The sequence below is a fragment of the Electrona antarctica genome (assembly GCF_951216825.1).
Source record: "Electrona antarctica genome assembly, chromosome: 10".
Taxonomy (NCBI): domain Eukaryota; kingdom Metazoa; phylum Chordata; class Actinopteri; order Myctophiformes; family Myctophidae; genus Electrona; species Electrona antarctica.
In genome coordinates, this window is record NC_136791.1 from 25,802,527 (window position 1) to 25,827,275 (window position 24,749).

At 46.5% G+C, this 24,749-nt stretch overlaps 1 protein-coding gene across 3 annotated transcripts in view; it reads right to left on the reverse strand.

Moving 5' to 3' along the window:
• Positions 1 to 24,749, reverse strand: part of inpp5a (inositol polyphosphate-5-phosphatase A) — a 244,203-nt gene that overhangs the window by 75,229 nt on the left and 144,225 nt on the right. For all 3 annotated transcript variants that reach the window (XM_079511579.1, XM_079511580.1, XM_079511581.1), the window contains 2 exons: positions 15,221 to 15,273; positions 11,741 to 11,860 (listed from right to left, as the gene is read on the reverse strand). In XM_079511579.1, the coding sequence (XP_079367705.1) occupies positions 11,741 to 11,860; positions 15,221 to 15,273 (173 nt within the window). The remainder of the gene's footprint in view (positions 1 to 11,740; positions 11,861 to 15,220; positions 15,274 to 24,749) is intronic.

Here is a 24,749-nt window from a genome sequence, read left to right on the forward strand (position 1 = left end):
AAAAAAAAGATAAGGGAGCTGTGAAGTGAGGGGCGCGCTTATCATCATACATCATCATGCATCATCTCAAACTGGTCAATCAGAATGCCTGTTGCCACAAATGTACGTCATATTTGGCGGACATTTGACCTAATTTCTCCTTTCATTGTCAATGGCAAATATTGAGACGTGTGGGCTCAAAAGCTGTATATAGGAGGGGCTAAAAAAACTCATCTTTTCACCATGATCATGTAAGATGACAACTGAATTCATGTGATTGGTTAGCCGATTTGCTTTGTCTACATACAACGTGAATTTTCCTTTCATTGTCAATGGCATTTAATGCTTGCGTTGCTACAAATCTACGTCATATTTCAGGCACATATGACATAAATTCTCCTTTCATTGTCAATGGAAAATGTGAGACGTGACGTGACGAAAAGCTGTATATAGGAAAAGGGCCCATTGTGGGAGTTTGGCAATTTATTTTTTACCCTCCATCACTAAACCTGGGTGAAATGCACCCGAACACCTGCCTGTAGCAGTGTTTTTGGCAGCACATTTTGATTTTAGTTTTAGTCATAGTCTCTTGAATAGCTTCATTTAGTTTTAGTCACATTTTAGTCCTGGAAAATGTATAAGTGTTAGTCTAGTTTTAGTCGACTAAATATCCTAAGATTTTAGTCGACTAAATCTACAGTTGATTTAGTCGACTAAAATGTATTTTGGCGGGCCTTGATGCCGTCGCAATGACTGATTTTACACTTGCTGAAAATAGCCGATCTACAAGCTCACAACGCGTCGCGCTGCGACGCGCTGTGAGCTTGTAGATCTGCTATTTTCAGCATGCAACCAAGTGTAAAATGACTTATACTGGATATATTGTACACTAGTCCCCTCCCTAGCATTTTAGTCTAGTTTTTATTTGTTGACTAAATTGTCAGCATATTTAGTCGTCATAGCTTAGTTTTAATTTAGTTTCCATTTAGTTTGTCAGTGGAAAAAAAGGTAGTCGACAGAAAGTTTGTCATAGTTTTAGTCGACGAAAACACTGGCCTGTAGAATAACCAGGGCTGTGGGCAGGGAAACAAACCTTCCTTCTATGATGTCACTGAGCGCCATGATGTCACTGAGCGCCATGATGTCACTGAGCGCCATGATGTCACTGAGCGCCATGAGCTTTATTTTAATGAGTAAAATGACGTGTTAAACCAATCTTTAATCATAGAGCATGTTTACTAGTATATCTGTGGTGGTTTAATTTGAGGTGGTCTCTCTAGCCCCCCCGGGGGGGTCAGGTCAGGCCACCTTCTGCTCGACAATGTCAATTAAGTCATTTCAAGATCAACAGAACGGACACTAGATGTGCCGCCATCTTTATTGTACTTCAGACACCGTTGTGCAATTACCCCTTCTCTGCCGGGAGAGATATACAACTTACGAATTGTAACTTTGACACACACACACACACACACACACACACACACACACACACACACACACACACACACACACACACACACACACACACACACACACACACACACACACACACACACACACACACACACACACACACACACACACACACACACACACACACACACACACACACACACACACACACACACACACACACACAAATGTTTTTTTCTTTCCCCCCCTCAATCCCTCACTGAGCTTATGGAAGATTAAGGGGACTGACTGAATGATTGACATTTAAGCCGAGTCATAATAGACCATCTTTATAGGATTATAAGGCTGTGACTTGGGGCAGGGTCGGGACCACAGATTGACAAGATGACTTATCAGGAGTCGGGGCCGGTCCGATTTGACTGCGCCGCACAATAGCCAGAGCCGGGCGGCGCGAGTCATTGTTACGTGAATGTTGAGAATTTGGGGAGAGAATGTTAACATTGTGAAGAATGTGCTGGGTGACGTTTGTCTGAAAGGGACAGGGGTGACCCCCGTCGCAACCTCTGACACTGTGGGACGGCCACCCTTATGTCCCCCTTCTCTCTCCCCCCCACCTCCCCAACCCCACCCACATGTAGACCTCTGGGTCCTCCTCCACCTCCCAAACCCCACCCACATGTAGACCTCTGGGTCCTCCTCCACCGCCCCAACCACACCCACATGTAGACCTCTGGGTCCTCCTCGACCTCCCAAACCCCACCCACATGTAGACCTCTGGGTCCTCCTCCACCTCCCCAACCACACCCACATGTAGACCTCTGGGTCCTCCTCCACCTCCCCAACCCCACCCACATGTAGACCTCTGGGTCCTCCTCCACCTCCCCAACCCCACCCACATGTAGACCTCTGGGTCCTCCTCCACCTCCCCAACCCCACCCACCCACATGTAAACCTCTGGGTCCTCCTCCACCTCCCCAACCCCAACCACATGTAGACCTCTGGGTCCTCCACCTCCCCAACCCCACCCACATGTAGACCTCTGGGTCCTCCTCCACCTCCCTGACCACACTCACATGTAGACCTCTGGGTCCTCCTCCACCTCCCCAACCCCACCCACATGTAGACCTCTGGATCCTCCTCCACCTCCCCAACCCCACCCACATGTAGACCTCTGGGTCCTCCTCCACCTCCCCAACCCCACCCACAGACCTCTGGGTCCTCCTCCACCTCCCCAACCACACCCACATGTAGACCTATGGGTTCTCCTCCACCTCCCCAACCACACCCACATGTAGACCTCTGGGTCCTCCTCCACCTCCCCAAACCCACCCACATGTAGACCTCTGGGTCCTCCTCCACCTCCACAACCCCACCCACATGTAGACCTCTGGGTCCTCCTCCACCTCCCCAACCACACCCACATGTAGACCTCTGGGTCCTCAACCTCCCCAACCACACCCACATGTAGACCTCTGGGTCCTCCTCCACCTCCCCAACCACACCCACATGTAGACCTCTGGGTCCTCCTCCACCTCCCCAACCCCACCCACATGTAGACCTCTGGGTCCTCCTCCACCTCCCCAACCCCACCCACATGTAGACCTCTGGGTCCTCCTCCACCTCCCCACCCACATGTAGACCTCTGGGTCCTCCTCCACCTCCCCACCCACATGTAGACCTCTGGGTCCTCCTCCACCTCCCCAACCACATGTAGACCTCTGGGTCCTCCTCCACCTCCCCAACCACACCCACATGTAGACCTCTGGGTCCTCCTCCACCTCCCCAACCCCACCCACAGACCTCTGGGTCCTCAGTGATCAGTGTTCCCAACTCTCGTGAGAGAAATAAGCCAACCGACCTCCAAAAAAACAAGCCAAAAACAGGTCAACTCTTGCGACAGAAAAAGGTCATTGGTAATTTATTATACTATTACACACATACTTTAGCCAGGGCTTAATAAGTAGAGACACCAAAACGATTCTGTCCCTCAATGTGTCACCGCATTTTTAAAACCAGTCCACGAAACTGCAACTCATATTTTTTTCCCCCCACAACTCTGGAAAAAAACATGCCCAAAGTCGCGGTAAATAAGCGGACTTGGCAACCCTGCTCCTCCATGATCCCAACCCCACCCACAGACCTCTAGGTCATCCATGATGACCCCTACCCTGCAGGTGTGTGTAACCAATGGGATGAGGAGTTGAAGTGAGGGGTGGAGTCAGTCTGCTGCGGTCAAACTAAATAAAAACTAAGCTATTTAAGCCATAGATATATATAAACTCTAGATAGCTCACCCGCGCTGTTGGCCAATGGAGAGCGACGTCGTTACGTGGCGGCCATCTTACCTCGGGACACATAACATTGGGTCTATGGGGCATGTACTCTTAAATGACCATAACTTGCTAAATTTTCAACCGATTTTCAAACGGTTTGGTTTGTTATAAACGTCAGAGACGTCCGCATACTTATATGCTTTTATACGACGTTCATATAAAATAAATAAATTAAGCAGATAAGCGTCCTGAATCATAGCCACGTTGACAACGTTTGTAATAAACCAACCCGTTTGTAAATCCGTCAAGATTAGAGCGAGTTATGACTGTTTCTGTTTGAGCTGCCATTGAACATACTGTACTGTATCCCCGATGTAAGTTGGCTGCCGGGTGAACGACGTCAGAAACTCCGCCTTGAGCCATCTAGTGTTTATATATATCTATGATTTAAGCTACTAAAACTGAGACTAAATATACTGACAATTTTGTCAACAAATAAAAACTAGACTAAAATGTTGGGAAGGGACTAGTGGACAAGAGATCCAGTACAAGTCATTTTACAATTTTGGTTGCTTGCTGAAAATAGCCAATAGAAAAAGCTCACAACGCGTCGCGCTGCGTTTTAAGCTCCCGGCAGCTCCATCGTGGACGCCATCTTGAAAACGATGCCTTTCTAGAAGTTTGTTTTTGGTAAGAATTTAGTATGTTATTTAGCACACCCACTATAATCCATTGACAAATCTCTATCAATTATTTCGGATTTCAACCATATACTGACATATCTAATAGTTGTTTCATTGCAAACCGACCACTAGGGGGAGAGCCAAATTAGTTTGCGATGGTTTTTGAAAACCGAATGCCCATACCTAACACCATGCCAAAATTCAAAAAAAGTAGTTACCAAGTGCATAATTGTTATGATTTTTTACATATTAAATCCTAGTTTATAGACATTTTAGCTCATTTTAGCCACCGTGGACGCAGTCTTGAAAACGATGCCTTTCTGGTTGTTCGTTTTTCCTAAGATTTTAGTATGTTATTTAGCACACCCAATAGTAACAATCCATTTTCACATCTCTTTTATCAATTATTTTGGTTTTCAACCATACCTATAAGTGTCTAATATTTGAGTCTGTGTAAACAGACCACTAGGGGGCGCTCCCAATACGTTTGCACAGCTTTTTCAAATCATTATACCCATACCTAACACCACGCCAAAATTCAAAAACTAGTCAACAAAGCCAAATCGTGTGACCCAGCTGGGGTCACAAGTGTGACCCCAGCTACTATTCCTTGTCCCAGATGGCATTTTTGGTCAAAACATCGTTTCTTTGACGGCACAGAGCCGACGATGTGGAGCTCTCCAGAGCCCCGGTTTGGATTAATATTGTAAACAAGGCCTGTCCGGGCTCCGTTGAGCTTCCTAGGATAATCTACTTCCGGTAGACTGGAAATATGGCTTTTCAAAATAAGAGCTCAAATGCGAAAAATGCTGGCGTGAATTAGATCCTAATTTTTCAATAAATGCTAGCGCTGTAAGTGTTAACTCTGGGGGAACTTAAAACTCTTAATCCACCGCCATTAATTAATAGCATACTGCCAGGGTTTTATCGCGCGTAACACTTACTTTGAAGAGCCAAATATCCGTAATCGCATGTTACAGTGACAAACTGCTGTGTGTGGCGTCTAAACCGGTTGTTGTTCTCTCGGTCGGTGGTGGAAAAACCAGACCGCGAGTATCACAGCGCCTGCTACAGGCCGTTGAAAACGCTTGTCTGGGCCAGAGAAACGGCCCCTCAATGTCGTTTCTGAGATACAAGGCTTTGAATGCAGGGCTTAGAATGGAAGTGGATGCGTGCACATTTTCAAAATGGCTGCGGCCACTGTCCTACTTGGTGGTGTTGTGTTAGCGACCGGTGGCTAACGATACAATCGGATCAAAACATGAATTAAAGAATGTAAACCCTGGAACACGAGAGTCTCGTGTTTGGCGGGCTAAGGGTACTAATTTAACCCTCCGTGTTCCTCGTTTCTGGTGGGCTCCGTGTTAAGTAAGGGTTATTGTAAGGATTCAACAGAGTGTGGCATGGAGGTATAAACGATGAAACAATACCTCTCAATCATCACTTCTGTCTCTGCAGATATCTTACATTGTTCAGGACATTTGTGGGGCGTAAACTAAACCTTCGGGGCAGTAGCTATGCCAACTCTTAACGTCGCGTTTACGAACCGCAAACCGACAAACCCAGCTGGTTGTATACCTTCAACGTTAGCTGTGTCAACTTGACTGTCAACAGGCATAATAACGTTGTGACAAATTGATGGCCGTATAGTCACGTCTGGACCCTCTCTCTCTCTGCATCCATTCCAATCTCTGCTGGACTCACAGTCTCACACAAGCTTTTAGTGGAGGAAATGGGTGGGAGACTGGGGGGCCTGGGGGGAGGGGGGGTTTAGGGGCGATAAACAGGTCCACTGTAGGCAGAGAGAAACTGATTGGGAAGGATTAACCTCCGACCCCACAGGCCTCCCAGGGTGAAGAGCCAGTTCACAGAGTCACACACAGTGACACCATGCAAAATCGAGAGAGCAAAGAAAGCATTTCTCAGTTTGATACTATTGCAAAAATAACAAGACAACTTCTTCAAAGATGCCTTCATTTAATTTGCCGTGCTCAACATGGCGACAACGTAGAAGCATGCACCGGAAGACATGGGCAAGCATAGCAAAGTATGCATATGCACGCGCACGCACGCACGGACGCACGCTCACACCCACACACACACACACACACACTCTACACTCTAATAAATTCATCCTGCTTCATGGAGGATCTTGCGCGGCCGATTATCCAGTCCACCCTTTTCTAGCGTGAACATGTCTATTGGCTGGAAACTAGCCGGCCTGTCTCTGCTCCTTTCAGCCCCTTGTTCTCTGGGAAAAAAAAGCCTAAAGGGAAACATTTAGATTGGAGGAGCTCTTTGAGACGCGGCTGACAGTTGACCGATGACGTCCATAAAGTGACAAAGCATGGCTGTGTGGAGGCCAGTGTGGCCCGCTGCCTCCCCATGGGAAACTAATTGCTCCGAATTGTTAACGGGCAACATTATTTTTCTGCCAATCATTGCTTTTCAATGGCCCCCCGAAAATGAGCATGAAACGGGCCTTTTCAGCGGACAAAACGGTTAAATGTCCCCAATGTTGATCAAATTAACTTCGGCGTCGTGACAATGGACTATATTTGTGTGAAAATAATGGCGCGGCACAAAGGCAGCCATTATGCCCACGATTTCACAGTTGTAATGTAAAACTGTTCTCCCCTGAACCGGACCAGCCACCCTGAATGGGGCGGTGGAAGAAAAAAAAGAAACAAACTCTCAAGGCGTACAAAAGAGTTCTCTTTTTTTTCCCCTTCTTTTTTTTGAAGGAAGATGGAGGGGAGGCATGTTGATTTTATCTCAAGCTATCATTTCACATGCTCATTTGGTATAACCGCGTTTTCCATCCTCTTTGGCAAATTATAACGTCCTTTTGACTCCATCAGAGGTCTCTAACTGAATTAGGCCATCTTTTATTTTTATTTTTTTTACGTACAAAAGCACTTTGTCTCCTTATGCCCGATTTACACTTTGCTTCCGCCTCGTGTTCTGCATCAAAAAAAGCGATCTAGAAGCTTGCAACGTGTCGAACCGTGGCGGCGCGTGAGATTGTAGATCTGCGATTTTCTGCGTGCAACAAACAGCGGGCACACACACAACTATGGAACTAACTAACTAACTAACACAACTAAGCATAAACCACTAAACCAGGCTGAAGTCACGGCTTCTCAACAGCAATGCAACGACGGTTCAAAGAGTTTTTCAAAATGGTTTAACCCATTTAGACCTTTGAACAAATTCCACAAATGTCTTCCAAATCATGACAGTTTTCTGTTTTCATGTTTCTATGTCAGTGGTGCCCAACCTTTTTCATGTCAAGGACCCCCAGAATCATCTGTATTTGGCCGCGGACCCCCCATCTGAAAATATGTAATTCCAGGGACCTCCCAGAAGCAAAGATTTGAGTTAAAAAAACGTTCGCTCTGAAGGAATACATATATTCAAAGATTTGCGCCACATTTTCACAGATTTTTCAAAAAATAACAGATTTACAAGCTTGTAGCGCGGCACTCTGTGCTGCACTACGAGCTTGTAGATCTGCTATCTACAAGCATAGCATAATGCTTGAAACACAAAAAAGGTGTTCTCCCGTCCTGAATGGTTTCAATAACATCTCAGGGGTTAGAAAAGTAAATAAATCATTGAATAAAAATCTGGGAGAGCATGATGTTGTGTACTCACACACACTCTATAAAAAGCTTTACATAATTATAAAACAATGATCCAGGCGTATCTGAGGCAACAAGAGTGCATAATGCCTCGACGCGGCACTGTGTGTGTGTGTGTGTGTGGGGGGGGGGGGCTCCTACAGTATCTGCCACTTTTCAAAGCAAAAGAAAAACAAGCAGGAGACTTGTTTCAAGCAGCAGGGCTTCACACACACACACACACACACACTCCTGTAACAGAGGAGTGCTATTTTTTTTGCAGGCGAGAGGCTAAATGCTGTTCCTTCTCAGCATTGTTCCCCTGGGGTGGGAGGGGGGGGCTTGAAGCGCTTTGGAGATAAACACCGTTTAGCGGTTAAAAGGGTCTCCACAGAGGGGGAAAAGGCTTATCAGATGTGTTTCTCAATGGGGGCCGTAAGCGGCCTTATGAAGGCCCTCATGGGGCCCCCAGATAAGGGGAGAGCAGCTATAAGGGCTGACGTTTTAGCGACACAAGATCTTTGCAGCCGCCACCGCCGCCCCGCGCTCGCTTTCTGCCGCCAAGGGCCAACCGAGGGACTGTGCTGCAGGGTCCTCTCCATGCAGCCACCCTGGATCTCAGCTAGTGGGGTCGCGCACGTGAGCACACACACACACACACACACACTTAGAGCTCAGGAGATTAGAGCTCAGAGATGGTAGAGACGGAGAGAGAGAGAAGAGAGAGCGAGAGACTAGAGAGGTGTATGTGAGAGAGAGAGAGATGGGGGGGGCTGGAGGAGGATTTTTTTTTACCCTCCTCTCCCTTTTTCTGCTCCTTTTCTGGGGGTGTAAGAGTCAGAAAACAGGAGGACAATGGCCCCAAAAAGATGGTTCCCAACCGGCCCGCTGAATGGGAACACTGTTGGTGGTAGCAAGGTTTCAATTCAAAGCCCTCGGCCCCGCGAGCACATTGTCCTGCAGGATCCACGGAGGAGAATGGAGTTGGCTGGTGGCTGCCAAAAGGTTAGCGGTCCCTGTGAAAAGGAGCGGCCCATTATTCACTGGCCCCTTCCTTACAGAACCCAGGAGCCCTTTGTGGGCCCCTCCCTCTCCCCCTCTCTCGTCGCCAGCTTTTCTCACTCTCTGCCGTTCCGGATCTGTGCCCGACTGGTTCACCCCAAAAGTGAGCGATTGAGGCGCAGGCACGCACGCACACACACACGCGCGCGCACATTTCCTGCATGGAATATCAGCCGGAACATATAAGGACCCCCCCGTGCAGCCATCCCACCCATACCACTCTGTTACATCCAGTCCCCTCCTTTGAGCAGCCCCCCCTTCTTTGCCATTGTCACCTTTTAATGATATGGCCCAGAATTAACAGCGAGGACACCTTACCCCTGGCACAGAGGGATTTAAGAGAGAGAGAGAGAGAGAGAGAGAGAGAGAGAAAGAGAGAGAGGGAGAGAAAGAGAGAGAGAGAGAGAGAGAGAGAGAGAGAGAGAGAGAAAGAGAGAGAGGGGAGCGTGGAAACTGCCACTCAGCCAAAACAAGTGCTATTCAATCCACAATCCCACCACCACCGCCCCGCCACAAAACCCCTTTCGCCATTTAGGGCCTCGTATTTACGAGGTGACTTTTAAAAATAAATCAACCTTCCCCGAGAGTGCTGCGATAGTGCGCGAGGGAGGGGGGGTGGGTTGGTAGGGGGGGCTGGTGGTACGTATACGATCAAAACCCCTCAGTGTATTTAAACAACAAGAAAAGGTCCTTTTGAAACTTCATTAGGCCAGTAAATCCAGGTAACTTAACGGCATAAAGGAACGGTAGGAACTGCCATATACCTAAAACGCCGGCACTCCCCTGTCCATTAAAGGCATTCTTTCATCAAATGAAGAAGGAAGACATTAAAAGGGGGAAGCGGAGAGGGGGGGGTCGGGGGTGGTTGTCGCGGAGAGAATTCTCTAATACTCTAAAAAGTGCCCGCCATAACTCACACCACGCGTACGTCGGAAAGCAACGGTGATAATATATGCCCACCCATATATATACACATCTAACATCTACTGTAGTTATTCAGAGTGGAGGTGGCGCGGAGCCGCGGCGTGCATTCAGATGCCACTTTGAATGGGAGGTCACCCACCGAGGGGCTGGTACGGAGCTTTTATTCTGCTAGCGTTGGCCAGGTAGAGAGCAAAGGGGTTGATCCGACGCACTCTATCATTCTCCTCAACTGTAAATGGATATCCTATAAATCACATTATAGCCCCGGGCCGGGGCCTGGGAAAGTAAAGGGTGGAACCGTGGCTCGGAGGCTACAGACTGTTTGCATAGCGGTGGCAGCATGAGGCCTGTCTGACAGATACTATACTGTAGCTTGTTGTGGTGGAAGCCATGGGGGTGAAAAGAGCCAAGAGAGACCGTAGAGAGAGAGAGAGAGGATGGAGGGTGAGAAGACTTAGAGAAGAGGAGGAGAGACCGAGGGTGAGAGAGGGCAGAGTCTGAGAGAAAAAGCCAAGGTGTGTGTGTGTGTGTGTGTGTGTGTGTGTGTGTGTGTGTGTGTGTGTGTGTGTGTGTGTGTGTGTGTGTGTGTGTGTGTGTGTGTGTGTGTCCTCTGTCTCCGTTTCAGCTGTCATTTCCCCATAAAGAATAAAACACTACGAGGAACAGTGGTGGAGTGCAAAATATGAGAGAGAGAGAGAGAGAGAGGGGGGGAGGGAGGGAGGGACAGACAGACAGACAGACAGACAGACAGACAGACAGACAGACAGACAGACAGACAGACAGACAGACAGACAGACAGACAGACAGACAGACAGACAGACAGACAGACAGACAGACAGACAGACAGACAGACAGACAGGAGGAGAGACAGGCTGAAGCCTGATTTATAGTTTGCTGTACATAATTGGTATGACGTGCTGAGCTTGTACATCAGCCATTTCCAATGAAGCATTTCATTTAGTTTACTAGCTCAGTGGCCTTGTGGTTAGAGTGTCTGCCCTGGGACTGGGGATCCCCGGCCAGGTCACACCAGATAGGCTCCTGTCCTACAGTATATGGGCCTCATGGCTCGGCAAGGCTTATGCTGCATTCACATGGAATCAGGCAAGCGGTAGACGGCAGACGGCATGTCATTGTTGTGGACGGGAGCAGGACGGTAAACGTTAGAGGAAGGCACGGCAGCCAGAACCGGAGACGGTAACGGGCAGACGGCAGCAAAGTGAAAATATTTAGCCATCTACCGCTTGCCTGATTCCATGTGAATGCAGCATTACATATTATATTCTTATTAACAAGTTGACTGCCGACCCGGATCTACTTCGTTTCCGTGTGTTGCACACTGGATCCACGTCCGGTTTGGGCGCCCATCTTAGATGCTAAATAATTAGCGTCAATGCTAGCGAGCTAAAACGAGGTCATCCTTGCTCTAGAAAACGCCAATGTTCCAATCGAGATCACCAGATAATCAGAAAAGACCATCGCGCATTTTGTCAAAACCATGGAGAGCTCCATAGATTTAGAGTTATTCAGCTTTTTAGTCCACCTGTATACAAGAAGTGAACGGCAGTGCGCGTGCGCAAAACCTGTCTAGGATCACTGAAGAAGGAAAGGCCAAGCAAAAAAAAAAAAAAAAAAAAATTCAGCAATCCAGTTTGATATCAATAATAAAGCTTATCTGACGTAACGTTCCACCAATAGCGGTTGCCGGTTGGATTCTTATTGGCGGAACGTTCCGTCACGAGCAGTTGATTTGTTAATTTAGTGAGAGAGAGAGACGCACCTGTCGAGGACGTATCCTAGGGCTTTCTGCCTGGTCCCAGTGTAGACCGACGGGCTCTTCTCCCACGCCACCAGGTTGGAGGCATCGTGGAACAGGTGGATGTTCACCAGGTCAAAGTGACTGCATGCATGAGGGGGCAGAACAGAAAGGAAGACCACCGTCTGACTGAATGAGGAACATCAGGACACACAGGTAAGCATTCATTTAGTTTACCAGCTCAGTGGCCTTGTGGTTAGAGTGTCTGCCCCAGCCCCAGGACACACAGGTACACATTCATTTAGTTTACCAGCTCAGTGGCCTTGTGGTTAGAGTGTCTGCCCCGGCCCCAGGACACACAGGTAAGCATTAATTTAGTTTACCAGCTCAGTGGCCTTGTGGTTAGAGTGTCTGCCCCGGCCCCAGGACACACAGGTAAGCATTCATTTAGTTTACCAGATCAGTGGCCCTGAGCTGAATTAAAACAGTTGTACTGTGTTTAGAAAAGTCGATTTGCTCCGACACATGACGTAAATTCTCCTTTCATCGTCAATGGGAAATGTGACACGTGACGAAAAGCTGTATATAGGAGGGGCTAGCACCCCTCAAAAACAGCCTCGCTCATTGTGGAATGGCATTAAAGTTGAAGTCTGTTGTAGATATGAAGTGTATAGAATAGTGTAGGAATGTGTAGGAAGTTCTGTCTTTGACCTCTGGTGGAATGACATTAACATAAAACCACCAGACATAGAAATGTGTGAATGGACGGAGCGAGGAGATGAGCTCATCTGATTGGCTGGGCTCCAGGTACATTGTCATCTGATTGGCTAGGCTCCAGGTACATTGTCATCTGATTGGCTAGGCTCCAGGTACATAGTCAGGCCCAAGTAATCAAGGCTGGTTGATTTCTTCACCGCTTTAAGGACCACTTCACCACTTTTCAACCCATCTTCATATAATTGGTCCTCACTAATGATCATGATAAAAAAAAACACACATTCTTTTCCTATTCTGTCCGCGTCTCATAGGAGGGCTGTGGGCAGTTCAGAAAGCCGTCCACCAGTGACATCATCGATGTGGGGAATCCAAGCTAATGGAAACTGCAGGCTTTCTATTCCTGAAAATGTACAATTATATAATGGAAGCCATGCATCGTTCTCTCGATTATAAAAATCTAAATATTAAAAAAATATATATCTCGTTTCAAAAAGTCTGTCCAACAGTCACTGGTGGACGGGCCGCAAGGCCTTTCTTTGGTGCTGTCCTTTTGGACCAATGCTGTGCTTGACTGTACCCTGTACTGTTTCCATCTTATTGCCTAATAAAATGATCAATCAATCAACGTTAGTGAGGACCAATTATATGAAGATAGGTTGAAAAGTGGTGACGTTGTTCTTTAAACCTATTAGAATGTGTTGTATGTTGCAATGCGCTGTGAGCACAGCATGTAGGTTGGCCTTTTTTCTTTTTTTACTGAAAAGTTTTGAAGATTTAGAATTTAGAAATTCTGAACATTTGCCCAAAATAGGGATGCTAGAGTTGATGCATTTCTCACTGGGAACTACATTTTAGAAGATAGATTTAAAATATAAAACACAAAACTACTTAATAAACGTTCATCCTCGTTTGGTTTATCTCGTCGTAAAGTGTAAAAATGGTCTCTTTTCACACATTCATAGTAAGATGCATGTGCACGCTTATTCCGAGTACAACACCAGAAACAAATGGTAATACAAATGATCTCTGTGGTTAGTTTGTACTTATACATGCCACACGAACGTGATCTACTCCACAAAACAGAACAATACAACAATAGCCAGGACATGTGAAAGGTGTTAGGACAATAGATGGCGGGCAATTAAGCACCGCAATTTCTAAGTGATCATAGTCTTATTTTACAATTGTGGTGGCAAACCGCAAGCAATTCATATACCCCAAACAGAACAGACGGTAATAAATGTCAACATTGATTTTACAACTACTTTTTGAGCCAGGGCTGATATAGTCTACACTCTCTAGAATGGGTTTATTCTCCAATGTGTCAAATTGCTCACACTCTAGTTATGTTGACAAGGTGTTTGGGAGTTTTGTTGCTGAAAAGGGCATACAAAATAAAGCCAGCAAATCACAGAACGGTAGTCAGATAACACGACATAAAACATACAGGCCTGTGACTCTGTGCCTTAGGGTTGTGGTTCCCAAACAGTTTCATGTCAAGGACCCCCAAAATGATACTCATTAGCCCACGGACCCCCATTTGAAAATACAAATGGAACCAAATGGACCCATTAGGGTCCATTTTGTTCCATTTGTACACTCTCAGAGTTACAGACCCATAAGGGTCCATTTGGTTCCAAACTATCATTTAGCTGGGGACCCCCTGGAACTCCCTCGAGGACCCCTGGGGGTCCCTGAACCCACTTTGGAAACCACTGTGTTAGGACAGTGGTTTTCAACCAGTGGTCCTTTAAGGGGGGCCCGCATTTGGGGTCCAAATGCGGGTCCATTTGGTTTAGTTTCACACTCAAGAGTTAAATCATTGTTAAACATTTGCATTATTAAATTTACAAGAAGTCTACATAATTAGAGAATGGAAAAATGGCCAACGATAAAAAACATTCTTTTGTTTTGGGTCAGCAAGTCTATCGATCTCATCCAATGGTGGCCCGTGGGCTCAAATGCTGAAAAAGTAACGGCGTTGAGTTGACATGAAAAAGGTTGAAAACGACTGCCTTAGGAGAATGGTGAAACAGAGCAATAATATACATTGATATAAACATTGCCTTGTTCAGTAAATCAGTGGAAAAGCAGCTAAAAGAACACCATCTAATTTCACAGAGGTTATTTTGCCAACATGCTCTGAATAGATGAATACATGTGTGATCTCTGTTATCCGTCTCTCTTCCCTGATCCTACACCTAACCATTCTTCACAGCGTGTCTCTCTGGCCTGTCAAACGTCATAGCCTCTATTAAACGGTTACCATTTCAGCTCTTTAGTTCTCATGTCATCCTTCTATTAGATTACAATCCCCCCACGACCACCTCTCAATCTACCGGACGGGAGGGCCCCCCGATCGCTCTCTCTCTCTCTCTCTCTCTCTCTCTCTCTTCCTCTCCGCTGGAAGCAGACGGTTGTATGTATTCAATCCTGGACAGGTTCAATTGCATGTAATGTTTTTTGTCATCTGTCATATGCAACTGCTTGAACTAACGTGATTACGCCTAATCCAATCCCCCCGGCAGCTTCTATAGCACGCTGTCCGGGCTGGCCGAGAGAGAGAGACACTCAACTGTCTCTCTCTCTCTCTCCATGCCGTCTGTGACAACTGAGAGAGAGAGATCCCTCCGCTATGGATCTGCTGCCAAACTCAACCTGACAGACACCGTTCAGTCTTGGTTTAAAATGGGAATGATACAGTTGTAGTGACAACGGGTTGGCTATACGTAGCATTCAAACAACAGGCAGCATCATGATAGGACATGATTGAAGGAGGGGACTCACCAATCAGCCAGGGCCCATCTTGTTCTGATGAAACCTTTCCTGGACCACTTGCACTGCGGGGACAGAAAAATAAGGTTACAGAGCAAGATAGTTAAAAATGGTTGCCAAAGAAATCACAAACCTTTGTGTGCATTTTTCTCAAATATCAGAAGGTCAAATGAGAGAGGTAATTTACACATGATCTATAAGTTAAAGAGGTAATGAAATTCCTCTGGGAGCACTCACTAACAGTGTCTTTTTCCTCTTTTTATTTTAAAGATACAGTATATTTGAAGGCAATTTTGTTTTATTTACACATGAAAGCAGAGTGATTAAAAAACAACATAGATCTCAAGCTAGAATTCAACAGTGGACGCTGCAATTACGTGCTAATAATATACATGCCCCACATTTTCATTATCCACATCTACAAGAATAGGTTTGAACCACCTAGGCCATACATGGGCAACTGGCGGCCCGGGGGCCACACGCGGCCCCCACCTTCACTTAATGTGGCCCTCAGGTTATTTTCGGAATACTGATATGTTATTGATTTCAGCTGTTACAATGCAAACATGACCCGCTTGAATTACTTAGTCTAAATTAGTAGCTTGCTGAGTAGTATTACAAATAATGTTATTGTCTTTTGTATGTCCAATATATTTGTATTTAGTTAAAATGACTTTTCAGGATTCCAATTAAAAATAGCAAAACCGTTATTCAGGATTTCAATTCAAATAGCAAAAATAGCATAAATATTTTTGCTACGACATGCATGCAATGTGGCCATCCCTGACCTAGGCACTATTTTATGTTTTCAAAAATAGCCAATCTACAAGCTCACAAGGCTGTGTGCTTGAGATCAGCAACTATTTTTGACCAATCCACACAGACCGAAGACAAACAAGCGCAGACAGACAGAGTTTCCTACACACATCCCAAAGCTCATTATAGGACAGATAAAACATTCATACATTCAATTGGTCTGGTCTGATTCATGAGGTCATTTAGCCTTTTTGGGGGACATGGTTAAATCAATTAATTTTATGTCACAGTCAATCATCCACACTGACACTAGGGCATTCACTTCTAATCATTTTCACTAGTCGACTAGTCGACTAGTTGTTTAACTACATACAGTATGTTAAAAAAAACATTTATTTTTTTGGAAATACATATTTGTACATTTAAAAACTGTGTACATTGGTGACTATAACTAATCTACTTGATCTTGAGGCCTACACATTTTCTTTCTTATCAACTAGTCAATTAGTACCAACAAGGTCAACTAGTGGATATACTAGTCGACTAGTTGCTTAATACAACTGACACTGTACAATAGTTGGTCAAATATTAGCCTTCCCAAAGGCCAGGCTCACGTGTCTAGAATGACATTCCCAAAATACGGACACCATTTTGACAAGTGGTTAAAAAAACCCCACCTCAAATGAGAACCTGCAGGCCATGTGACTGAGTGAGCGAGCTGAGCGCTATGTAAAATGTGCAGCCTATACAACAAGTGTGCAGCTGATTCGATCGACTACATCCCTACAGGCTGACTGAAGTGAAGATTCCAATCACAAGATCTCAAAGATGTTACAGCTCAAATGGCACATGATTTAACATGAAGCTAGTCATTAAGTGAGAGACAAATTGATGATGTGAGCGTTCCCATTTTGAATAATGTCTCTTTCCCCCCCCCTCTCTCTCTCTCCAAGGTTCCCAACAGGGAGTTAACTGCAGTGATGAATAAACTAATTAGGGGCCAGGTCACATAATTACAAATTGACTAATTTTATTAAAATAAAAAAATAAAAAAATGTGAATGCGAATGCAAATGCAAATTAAAGGGTTGAGATGTATTTGATTGCGCCTCACATCCTTCAATCTGCATTAGGACAAGATTAACTGTATCAAATTGAATTACATTAGCATACTTGAATTAATCTACACTAGTGCTGCCCCCACAGAATGTATGTGCCCAATTATAGCTCCCTATCTCATGACCGTGACGTCAAAATGACTATATTTACTCGTGGGTCGTCTTGCTTCTAAGGTACAAAAAGGCATTTGTTATAATATTGTCGTGCAGTTGGAACATTAAGGAAACGGCATATTCTGTAGGCCGGCCACACCGGGCCGCGTAATGGATGGACGATACACAGTGATAAAAATGGAATCAGTGGACGAATGAGTGTGGGGGGGGGGGGGGGGGGGGGGGGTTATAGAAACAAATGTAAAGCGATGAGGAATGACTTATCCCATTTAGACCTATACGTTCGATTCTACAAACTGTGTTGTAAAATCATGACAGTTTTCAGAAAAAACCTATGTTTCTATGTCAGTGGTTCTCAAACTATTTTATGTCAAGGACCCCCAGAATTATCTGTAATTGGCCACCGACCCCATCTGAAAATATGTTGTTCCAGGGATCCCCCCCCCCCCCCCCCCCGCCTCCCAGAAGCAAAGATTTGAGTAAAAAACGTCCGCTCTGAAAGAAAATATATTAAAAAATGTGAGGCACTCGGTGCCGCGCTACGAGCTTGTAGATCTGCTATTTTTCAACAGCTAAAGTATAACAAAATGCTTAAAACACCAAAAGGGGTTCCCGCCCAGAATGGGTTAATAGGCCCAGTAATCAAATGTATGCGTTTGTAAGATGCTTATGTGCACTACAGTAGATTCTAAGTACGTTCAATTCCGCATTACTTTTTTTTTTTTTACCCCGCATGGAAGATTCATAAGTGGAGTTTGCGCGGGCCGGGGGCCACGTAAGCTTTTGGCCGCTGACATAACGTCGATACCAAGTTGAAGAAAGAAAGTGGAAGGACGGTGAGGGTGAGGAGGAGGCAGAGGATGAAGGGTCTGGCAGCAAGAGGGGAGCAGGGGGGGAGAGGGGGGGGTGGACGTACGTTCGCGGTCCCCATACGTGCAGCCAGAGACAGCCAGCCAGAGACATTTAATCTCGATTTAATTTAAAGAGCCATTAACTACAATCACAGCATTAAAATCCATCACTTTCCTGACACGCAGCCTCAGATTGCCCCATTTCCTCCACGTATGACTGATTGACCCCGCCATACTCATCGCTTGCTTATGAACACACGCACACGCGAGCACACACACGACACGTGTGCACAAACACACACAGATTCACGCACACACGCAAACAGATTCACGCACACACACGCGCGCGCACGCACTCACGCACGCATGCCAGGGTTCACAGTAAACACCAAATCAACCCCATGGTGTCTCCATTTTGGTCACGTCATTATACCTGAACATTTTGAATTGTTTTCTTTTTTGGGGAAATGTGAAAAAAATAAAATAAAATAAATACCAATCTACAAGCTCATAAGGATGTGTGCTTGAGATCAGCAATTGTTTTGCTATTTTTGTCCAATCAATCCACAACGGACCGCCCCAAGGTCCCTGTCAATTGGAACGAGCGTCTTCAAAGAAGTCTGTTTCTTTGAGGGGTGTCTTTATATCATACAGTCCGAATACTTGTACGACACACAATGACATGGACCCCTCACACAATGGACTGGTGTAACATGTCTCACACAATGGACTGGTGTCTCCTCCACTGTCCACAAGGACAACATGTCTCACACAATGGACTGGTGTCTCCTCCACTGTCCACAAGGACAACATGTCTCACACAATGGACTGGTGTCTCCTCCACTCTCCACTAGGACAACATGTCTCACACAATGGACTGGTGTCTCCTCCACTGTCCACAAGGACAACATGTCTCACACAATGGACTGGTGTCTCCTCCACTGTCCACAAGGACAACATGTCTCACACAATGGACTGGTGTCTCCTCCACTGTCCACAAGGACAACATGTCTCACACAATGGACTGGTGTCTCCTCCACTGTCCACAAGGACAACATGTCTCACACAATGGACTGGTCTCTCCTCCACTGTCCACAAGGACAACATGTCTCACACAATGGACTGGTCTCTCCTCCACTGTCCACAAGGACAACATGTCTCACACAATGTACTGGTGTCTCCTCCACTGTCCACAAGGACAACATGTCTCACACAATGCACTGGTGTCTCCTCCACTGTCCACAAGGACAACATGTCTCACACAATGGACTGGTCTCTCCTCCACTGTCCACAAGGACAACATGTCTCACACAATGCACTGGTGTCTCCTCCACTGTCCACAAGGACAACATGTCTCACACAATGGACTGGTCTCTCCTCCGCTGTCCACAAGGACAACATGTCTCACACAATGCACTGGTGTCTCCTCCACTGTCCACAAGGACAACATGTCTCACACAATGGACTGGTGTCTCCTCCACTATCCACAAGGACAACATGTCTCACACAATGCACTGGTGTCTCCTCCGCTGTCCACAAGGACAACATGTCTCACACAATGCACTGGTGTCTCCTCCACTGTCCACAAGGACAACATGTCTCACACAATGCACTGGTGTCTCCTCCGCTGTCCACAAGGACAACATGTCTCACACAATGCACTGGTGTCTCCTCCACTGTCCACAAGGACAACATGTCTCACACAATGGACTGGTGTCTCCTCCACTATCCACAAGGACAACATGTCTCACACAATGGACTGGTGTCTCCTCCACTATCCACAAGGACAACATGTCTCACACAATGGACTGGTGTCTCCTCCACTGTCCACAAGGACAACATGTCTCACACAATGGACTGGTGTCTCCTCCACTCTCCACTAGGACAACATGTCTCACACAATGGACTGGTGTCTCCTCCACTGTCCACAAGGACAACATGTCTCACACAATGGACTGGTGTCTCCTCCACTGTCCACAAGGACAACATGTCTCACACAATGGACTGGTGTCTCCTCCACTCTCCACTAGGACAACATGTCTCACACAATGGACTGGTGTCTCCAGGACTCTCCACTAGGACAACGTGTCTCCTCCACTGTCCACAAGGACAACATGTCTCACACAATGGACTGGTGTCTCCTCCAGTACTCTCCACTAGGACAACATGTCTCACAATGGACTGGTGTCTCCTCCACTCTCCACAAGGACAACATGTCTCACAATGGACTGGTGTCTCCTCCACTCGCAACAAGGACAACATGTCTCACACAATGGACTGGTGTCTCCTCCAGTACTCTCCACAAGGACAACATGTCTCACACAATGGACTGGTGTCTCCTCCACTCTCCACAAGGACAACATGTCTCTATATGTCGGTTGATATGAACACATCGTCATGATTGTTCCGCTGCACCTGAGGCCAGAGCCAACGGTCTGACACAGATGCTGTCTGGCACCGCTTAATCTCTCCCTGAAACATCATCGCCCGCCCGCCCCCTGACACACACGTACAAAAACACACACAAAACCACACGCACGCGCGCACACACAAAACCACACGCGCGCACAGGCGCACACACAAACACACAGCTAAACCTCTGCCTCGCATGGTTGTTTAGGGAAAAGAGGCAGATCTCCACGTTAACACACACACACACTTAAGGTCTGATGGCCTGCCCTGGCTATGTTGAGGTGTGTGCATGTGTTGTGCGTGTGTGTATGTGTACATGCGTGTGTGTGTGTGGAGGGGTGGCGGTGCAGTTTGGTGGGGTCAGAGGGGGGTTGCGGTAAAGGTCACAGGGCTAGAGGTGACACTGGGTGACCTTCCACAGGCCAGTGACGGACGGTGTGTGTCCCCCCCCCTCCTCCCCGTGACAGTGATGAACAGCCGTTACACAGCAGGTCACAGGGTGCTGCTGGCCAATAGGGAGATGGAACAACCAGAGTAGACCAACCAGACAGAGGGACAAGATGGAACAACCACCCACAGTAGTCCAACCAGACAGAGGGACAAGATGGAACCCACAGTAGTCCAACCAGACAGAGGGACAAGATGGAACCCACAGTAGACCAACCAGACAGAGGGACAAGATGGAACCCACAGTAGTCCAACCAGACAGAGGGACAAGATGGAACCCACAGTAGACCAACCAGACAGAGGGACAAGATGGAATCCACAGTAGTCCAACCAGACAGAGGGACAAGATGGAACCCACAGTAGACCAACCAGACAACCATAGACACATAAAGGTAGAGGTCTCTTCCAGCTCTGGGGGCGTGTGTTCTCGAGGAGGGGCAACATTTTCCTGAGATTCCTTGCGAAGCGTAGCAGAGGAATGAGTAACGGAAGTCCCGGAAAAGACGCGCTGTGATTGGCCAGCAGTCACTCGAGTGGCAGCGAGACACATGGAGTCGCCGCATGAGCGACGTCACTTGGGCAGCGACGCATCGTGTCTTCAGCACTTCCTGCGCACTTCCTTCCACCCCCCATTTGCACACACATCGCTCCAACGAACTGCAGCGGCCAATGAGGCATCTATATATTTCTATAATATCTATGGGGACAACCACCCAGAGTAGACCAATCGGTACTGTACTTAAGTACAGCACTCAGCATCATCAAGGGTTGGATTGGGGGTTAAGTCCTTGCATGCATCATACTAGCTTACTTACTGCACTGAAGTACAATTTGGAGATATTTGTACTTGAGTATTTCCAATTTTCAGACCGGACCGAGGGGGTGAGGGGAGGGGGCAAGACTCATGGTAGGCGCGTGTGTGTGTGCATGCAAGACTAGACCACCCTAAGAGACTATATCAAACAGAATCCCAATTACTGAACAAACCATGCCATATAGAACTCTGAACACTCCAGTGTCCATTGGAACTTTCCCCTTGCCGTCAAATGTCATCTGTCTCACTGGTACAAACAGCGAGTAGAGGGGAGATAGAACACTCTCCCCCCCCTCCCCTCCGACCTGCTCACCCATCCCAACCACTCTGCACCCCTGCGATGCGGTTCACCACGCACACTCCGTGACCTTTCCTATATTTCAGCTCGGAGAAACCAGGCCCCATAAATAACGTTACGGTGGGATGGTAGTGGTGGGTGGTGGATTTTGGGGGTGGGGTGGGGTGCGGGTAGGGAGGTGCAGTACGGTGGGGTGGGGGGGGGGGGGCGTTACACAAAAGGACCCGTGACAGAAATGCACTGTGAGTAATATGTAATACACACGGAGCCTGATTGATTTGGACCCCGGCAGACACCTGCATTTATCTTTATTCCATCATCCGGGGGTCCCATCAAATAAGCGAAGACCTCTAGCAAGGGTTTATGAGACGAGACGGGGGCGTGATGCATGTGCGTGCGTGCGTGCGTGCGTGCGTGCGTGCGTGCGTGCCCCTGTCCCCGAGGGAGTGCGTGTCTCTGTATGTCCTCTGATTAAGATATACCAAATCAATGATGTGCAAGAGGAGCCTGTTATGTGCAACACCAGGCCAGTTCTGACTGATTCAACGGGTAGAAAATGGGGGGAAACACCAAAAAAAAGATTGAGCAGGGAATCTCACGCCAGCAGGCCCGATCATGCTTCATGTGATCATGCTTCATGTGATCAGTGGTTCCTAAAACTTTTGAGCCTGTGACCCAAAAAGAAAAACTGCCCCGGGACTCCAAACTAGTGAAAACGGCACGTCTACAAGCTCACAACATTGTGAGCTTTTAGATTGGCTAATTTCCTTATACTACATAAACATTTGTTTTCTAATTTATGGAATCGCTTAGATTTTTATTGTATTCGTTCATGACTTAGCCTATGCAGAAATAAATCATTGAATTTGTTTTTTAATTTGTAGTTTATTTTTAAACTATGTTTTGAAATAATAATGATTAAAAACAGAACGTAGATAACCTAGTATTTGGGAAACGTGTGATTGTAATGAACACACCTGGATGTGCACCGTAGTAATGAAAGCAGAAGAAAGGCTTACACACTGTGGGATTATGGGAAGTGGAGTTCAGTAGAAGAAGCGAGGTCGAGGCTTCTCCACTTGAAGTGACTGAAGTAAATAGTCAGGGGATATTAATACAATTTGGGAATACATTTCTTACCGAGAATTTTCTTCACCAATGTGTTTGTAAGGATGTCTACCCACATTGGTTTATATGAAACCACCCTAGAGGAATTGTTGATAGCTGCTGAAAGTTGGGGTACCATCAACAACCAATATAAGGCAAAATTTTCTAAATGTCATTCTGCTTTCAGTAGCATGCGACATGTCAAACTAGGGGGTTTCCATGATTCTGAATCCATTCCCAGCATTAGTTTTGCACGAAAAACACTCCTTGTTTAGTCATCACGTGATGAGGTCATCACAATTGGGCACATTTGGGGGGCAAGTGTCTATGGACGATTTTAGCCCAAGGAGTGTTTTTCGTGCAAAACTTGGAATGGATTAAGAATAATAAAGCATTTTCGGGGGTCCCCCGCCAAAAATGTTGAGAACCCCTGGTCTAGGGGCCGGCGAGAAGACGACAAATTGCATTTTTGCGAGCGATGCCGATTTTATGGGAAATTGAGTCCCTATCGTTTAAAATGGCGAATCTGCCAGAGGAAGAAGCAACGCGCTGCCCGGTCTGTTGTTGTATCTGCCACTATGGAATACTTTTCTACACTACAACAAGCGATTACACCGCTTTAAAGTGGATTTCCATGACAAGCAATTGAAGCAACTCAGCGGTCTTTCAGTCTAGCCTGAAAGACGGCCGTAAATTGTCGGCATTAAACCTGTTAAATCCCTTTGTATGCCGGAGCGACGGACCGTTTTGCGATGACGTCATCAAAATGCGTCTCATATCCCATTCTGTCTGGTGGATTGCCCGTATGACTTAAAAACTGATTAAAAACGTGGATTAAACAATGAAAACATAACTCGGGCAAATCGCAGGGAAAGAGTTACAATTAACTCGGGCAACTCGTGAATAGTAGTCAAAGTGTTAAACGACTTCCTCGACTTCTTACGTGTTCTGTATAGGCATCCGACTCCAACATCCTGTTTCATGGCCTTTTCAAATCCGAGTAAAAAAACAAAACAACAACATTCAGGAAGTTAACTTCCTCTCCGAGGGCAGTACTTGAAAGCAATCACAGTATCCAGTACAGTATCGCGCAGCAGCAGCACTATGGCTGCGGGCTCTAAGAGGGTATGAGAAGTCCATGCTTTTATGGACACCGTCACGGTGCCAAAACAACAAATACAAACTCATACGGATGTTGATATACAGCCTGTCGGCCATTTTCTCCCTTTCTGTTTTTTTTTTCTTTCTTGCCTCCCTACGGCTGTGTAAAACAATCAATAGCAAGGGCACATTAAGGTCTGGGTCGTATACTTTATTTATATAAGGCAATGACAAATCCTTATGATGCAATGGTTTTTTTTTTTTGGGGGGGGGGACGGGGGGGACGTATGTATTACTGCACCAAAGAAATAAATATATTAAGGTCCACAGGGAATTCAGGGCTGGTGCGTGTGTGTGTGTGTGCGCGCGCGTGTGTGCACGTGTGCGTGGGGGGGTGTTGGAAAGATTGACGGAACAATGAGGAACGACAGGCCTGTTGAATCCATCACGTCAACCTTTCAGAAGAAATGTGCCTGCTATTTTGTCCAGTTCCTTCTGATTCCGCTTTTCATTTAATGTTCCTG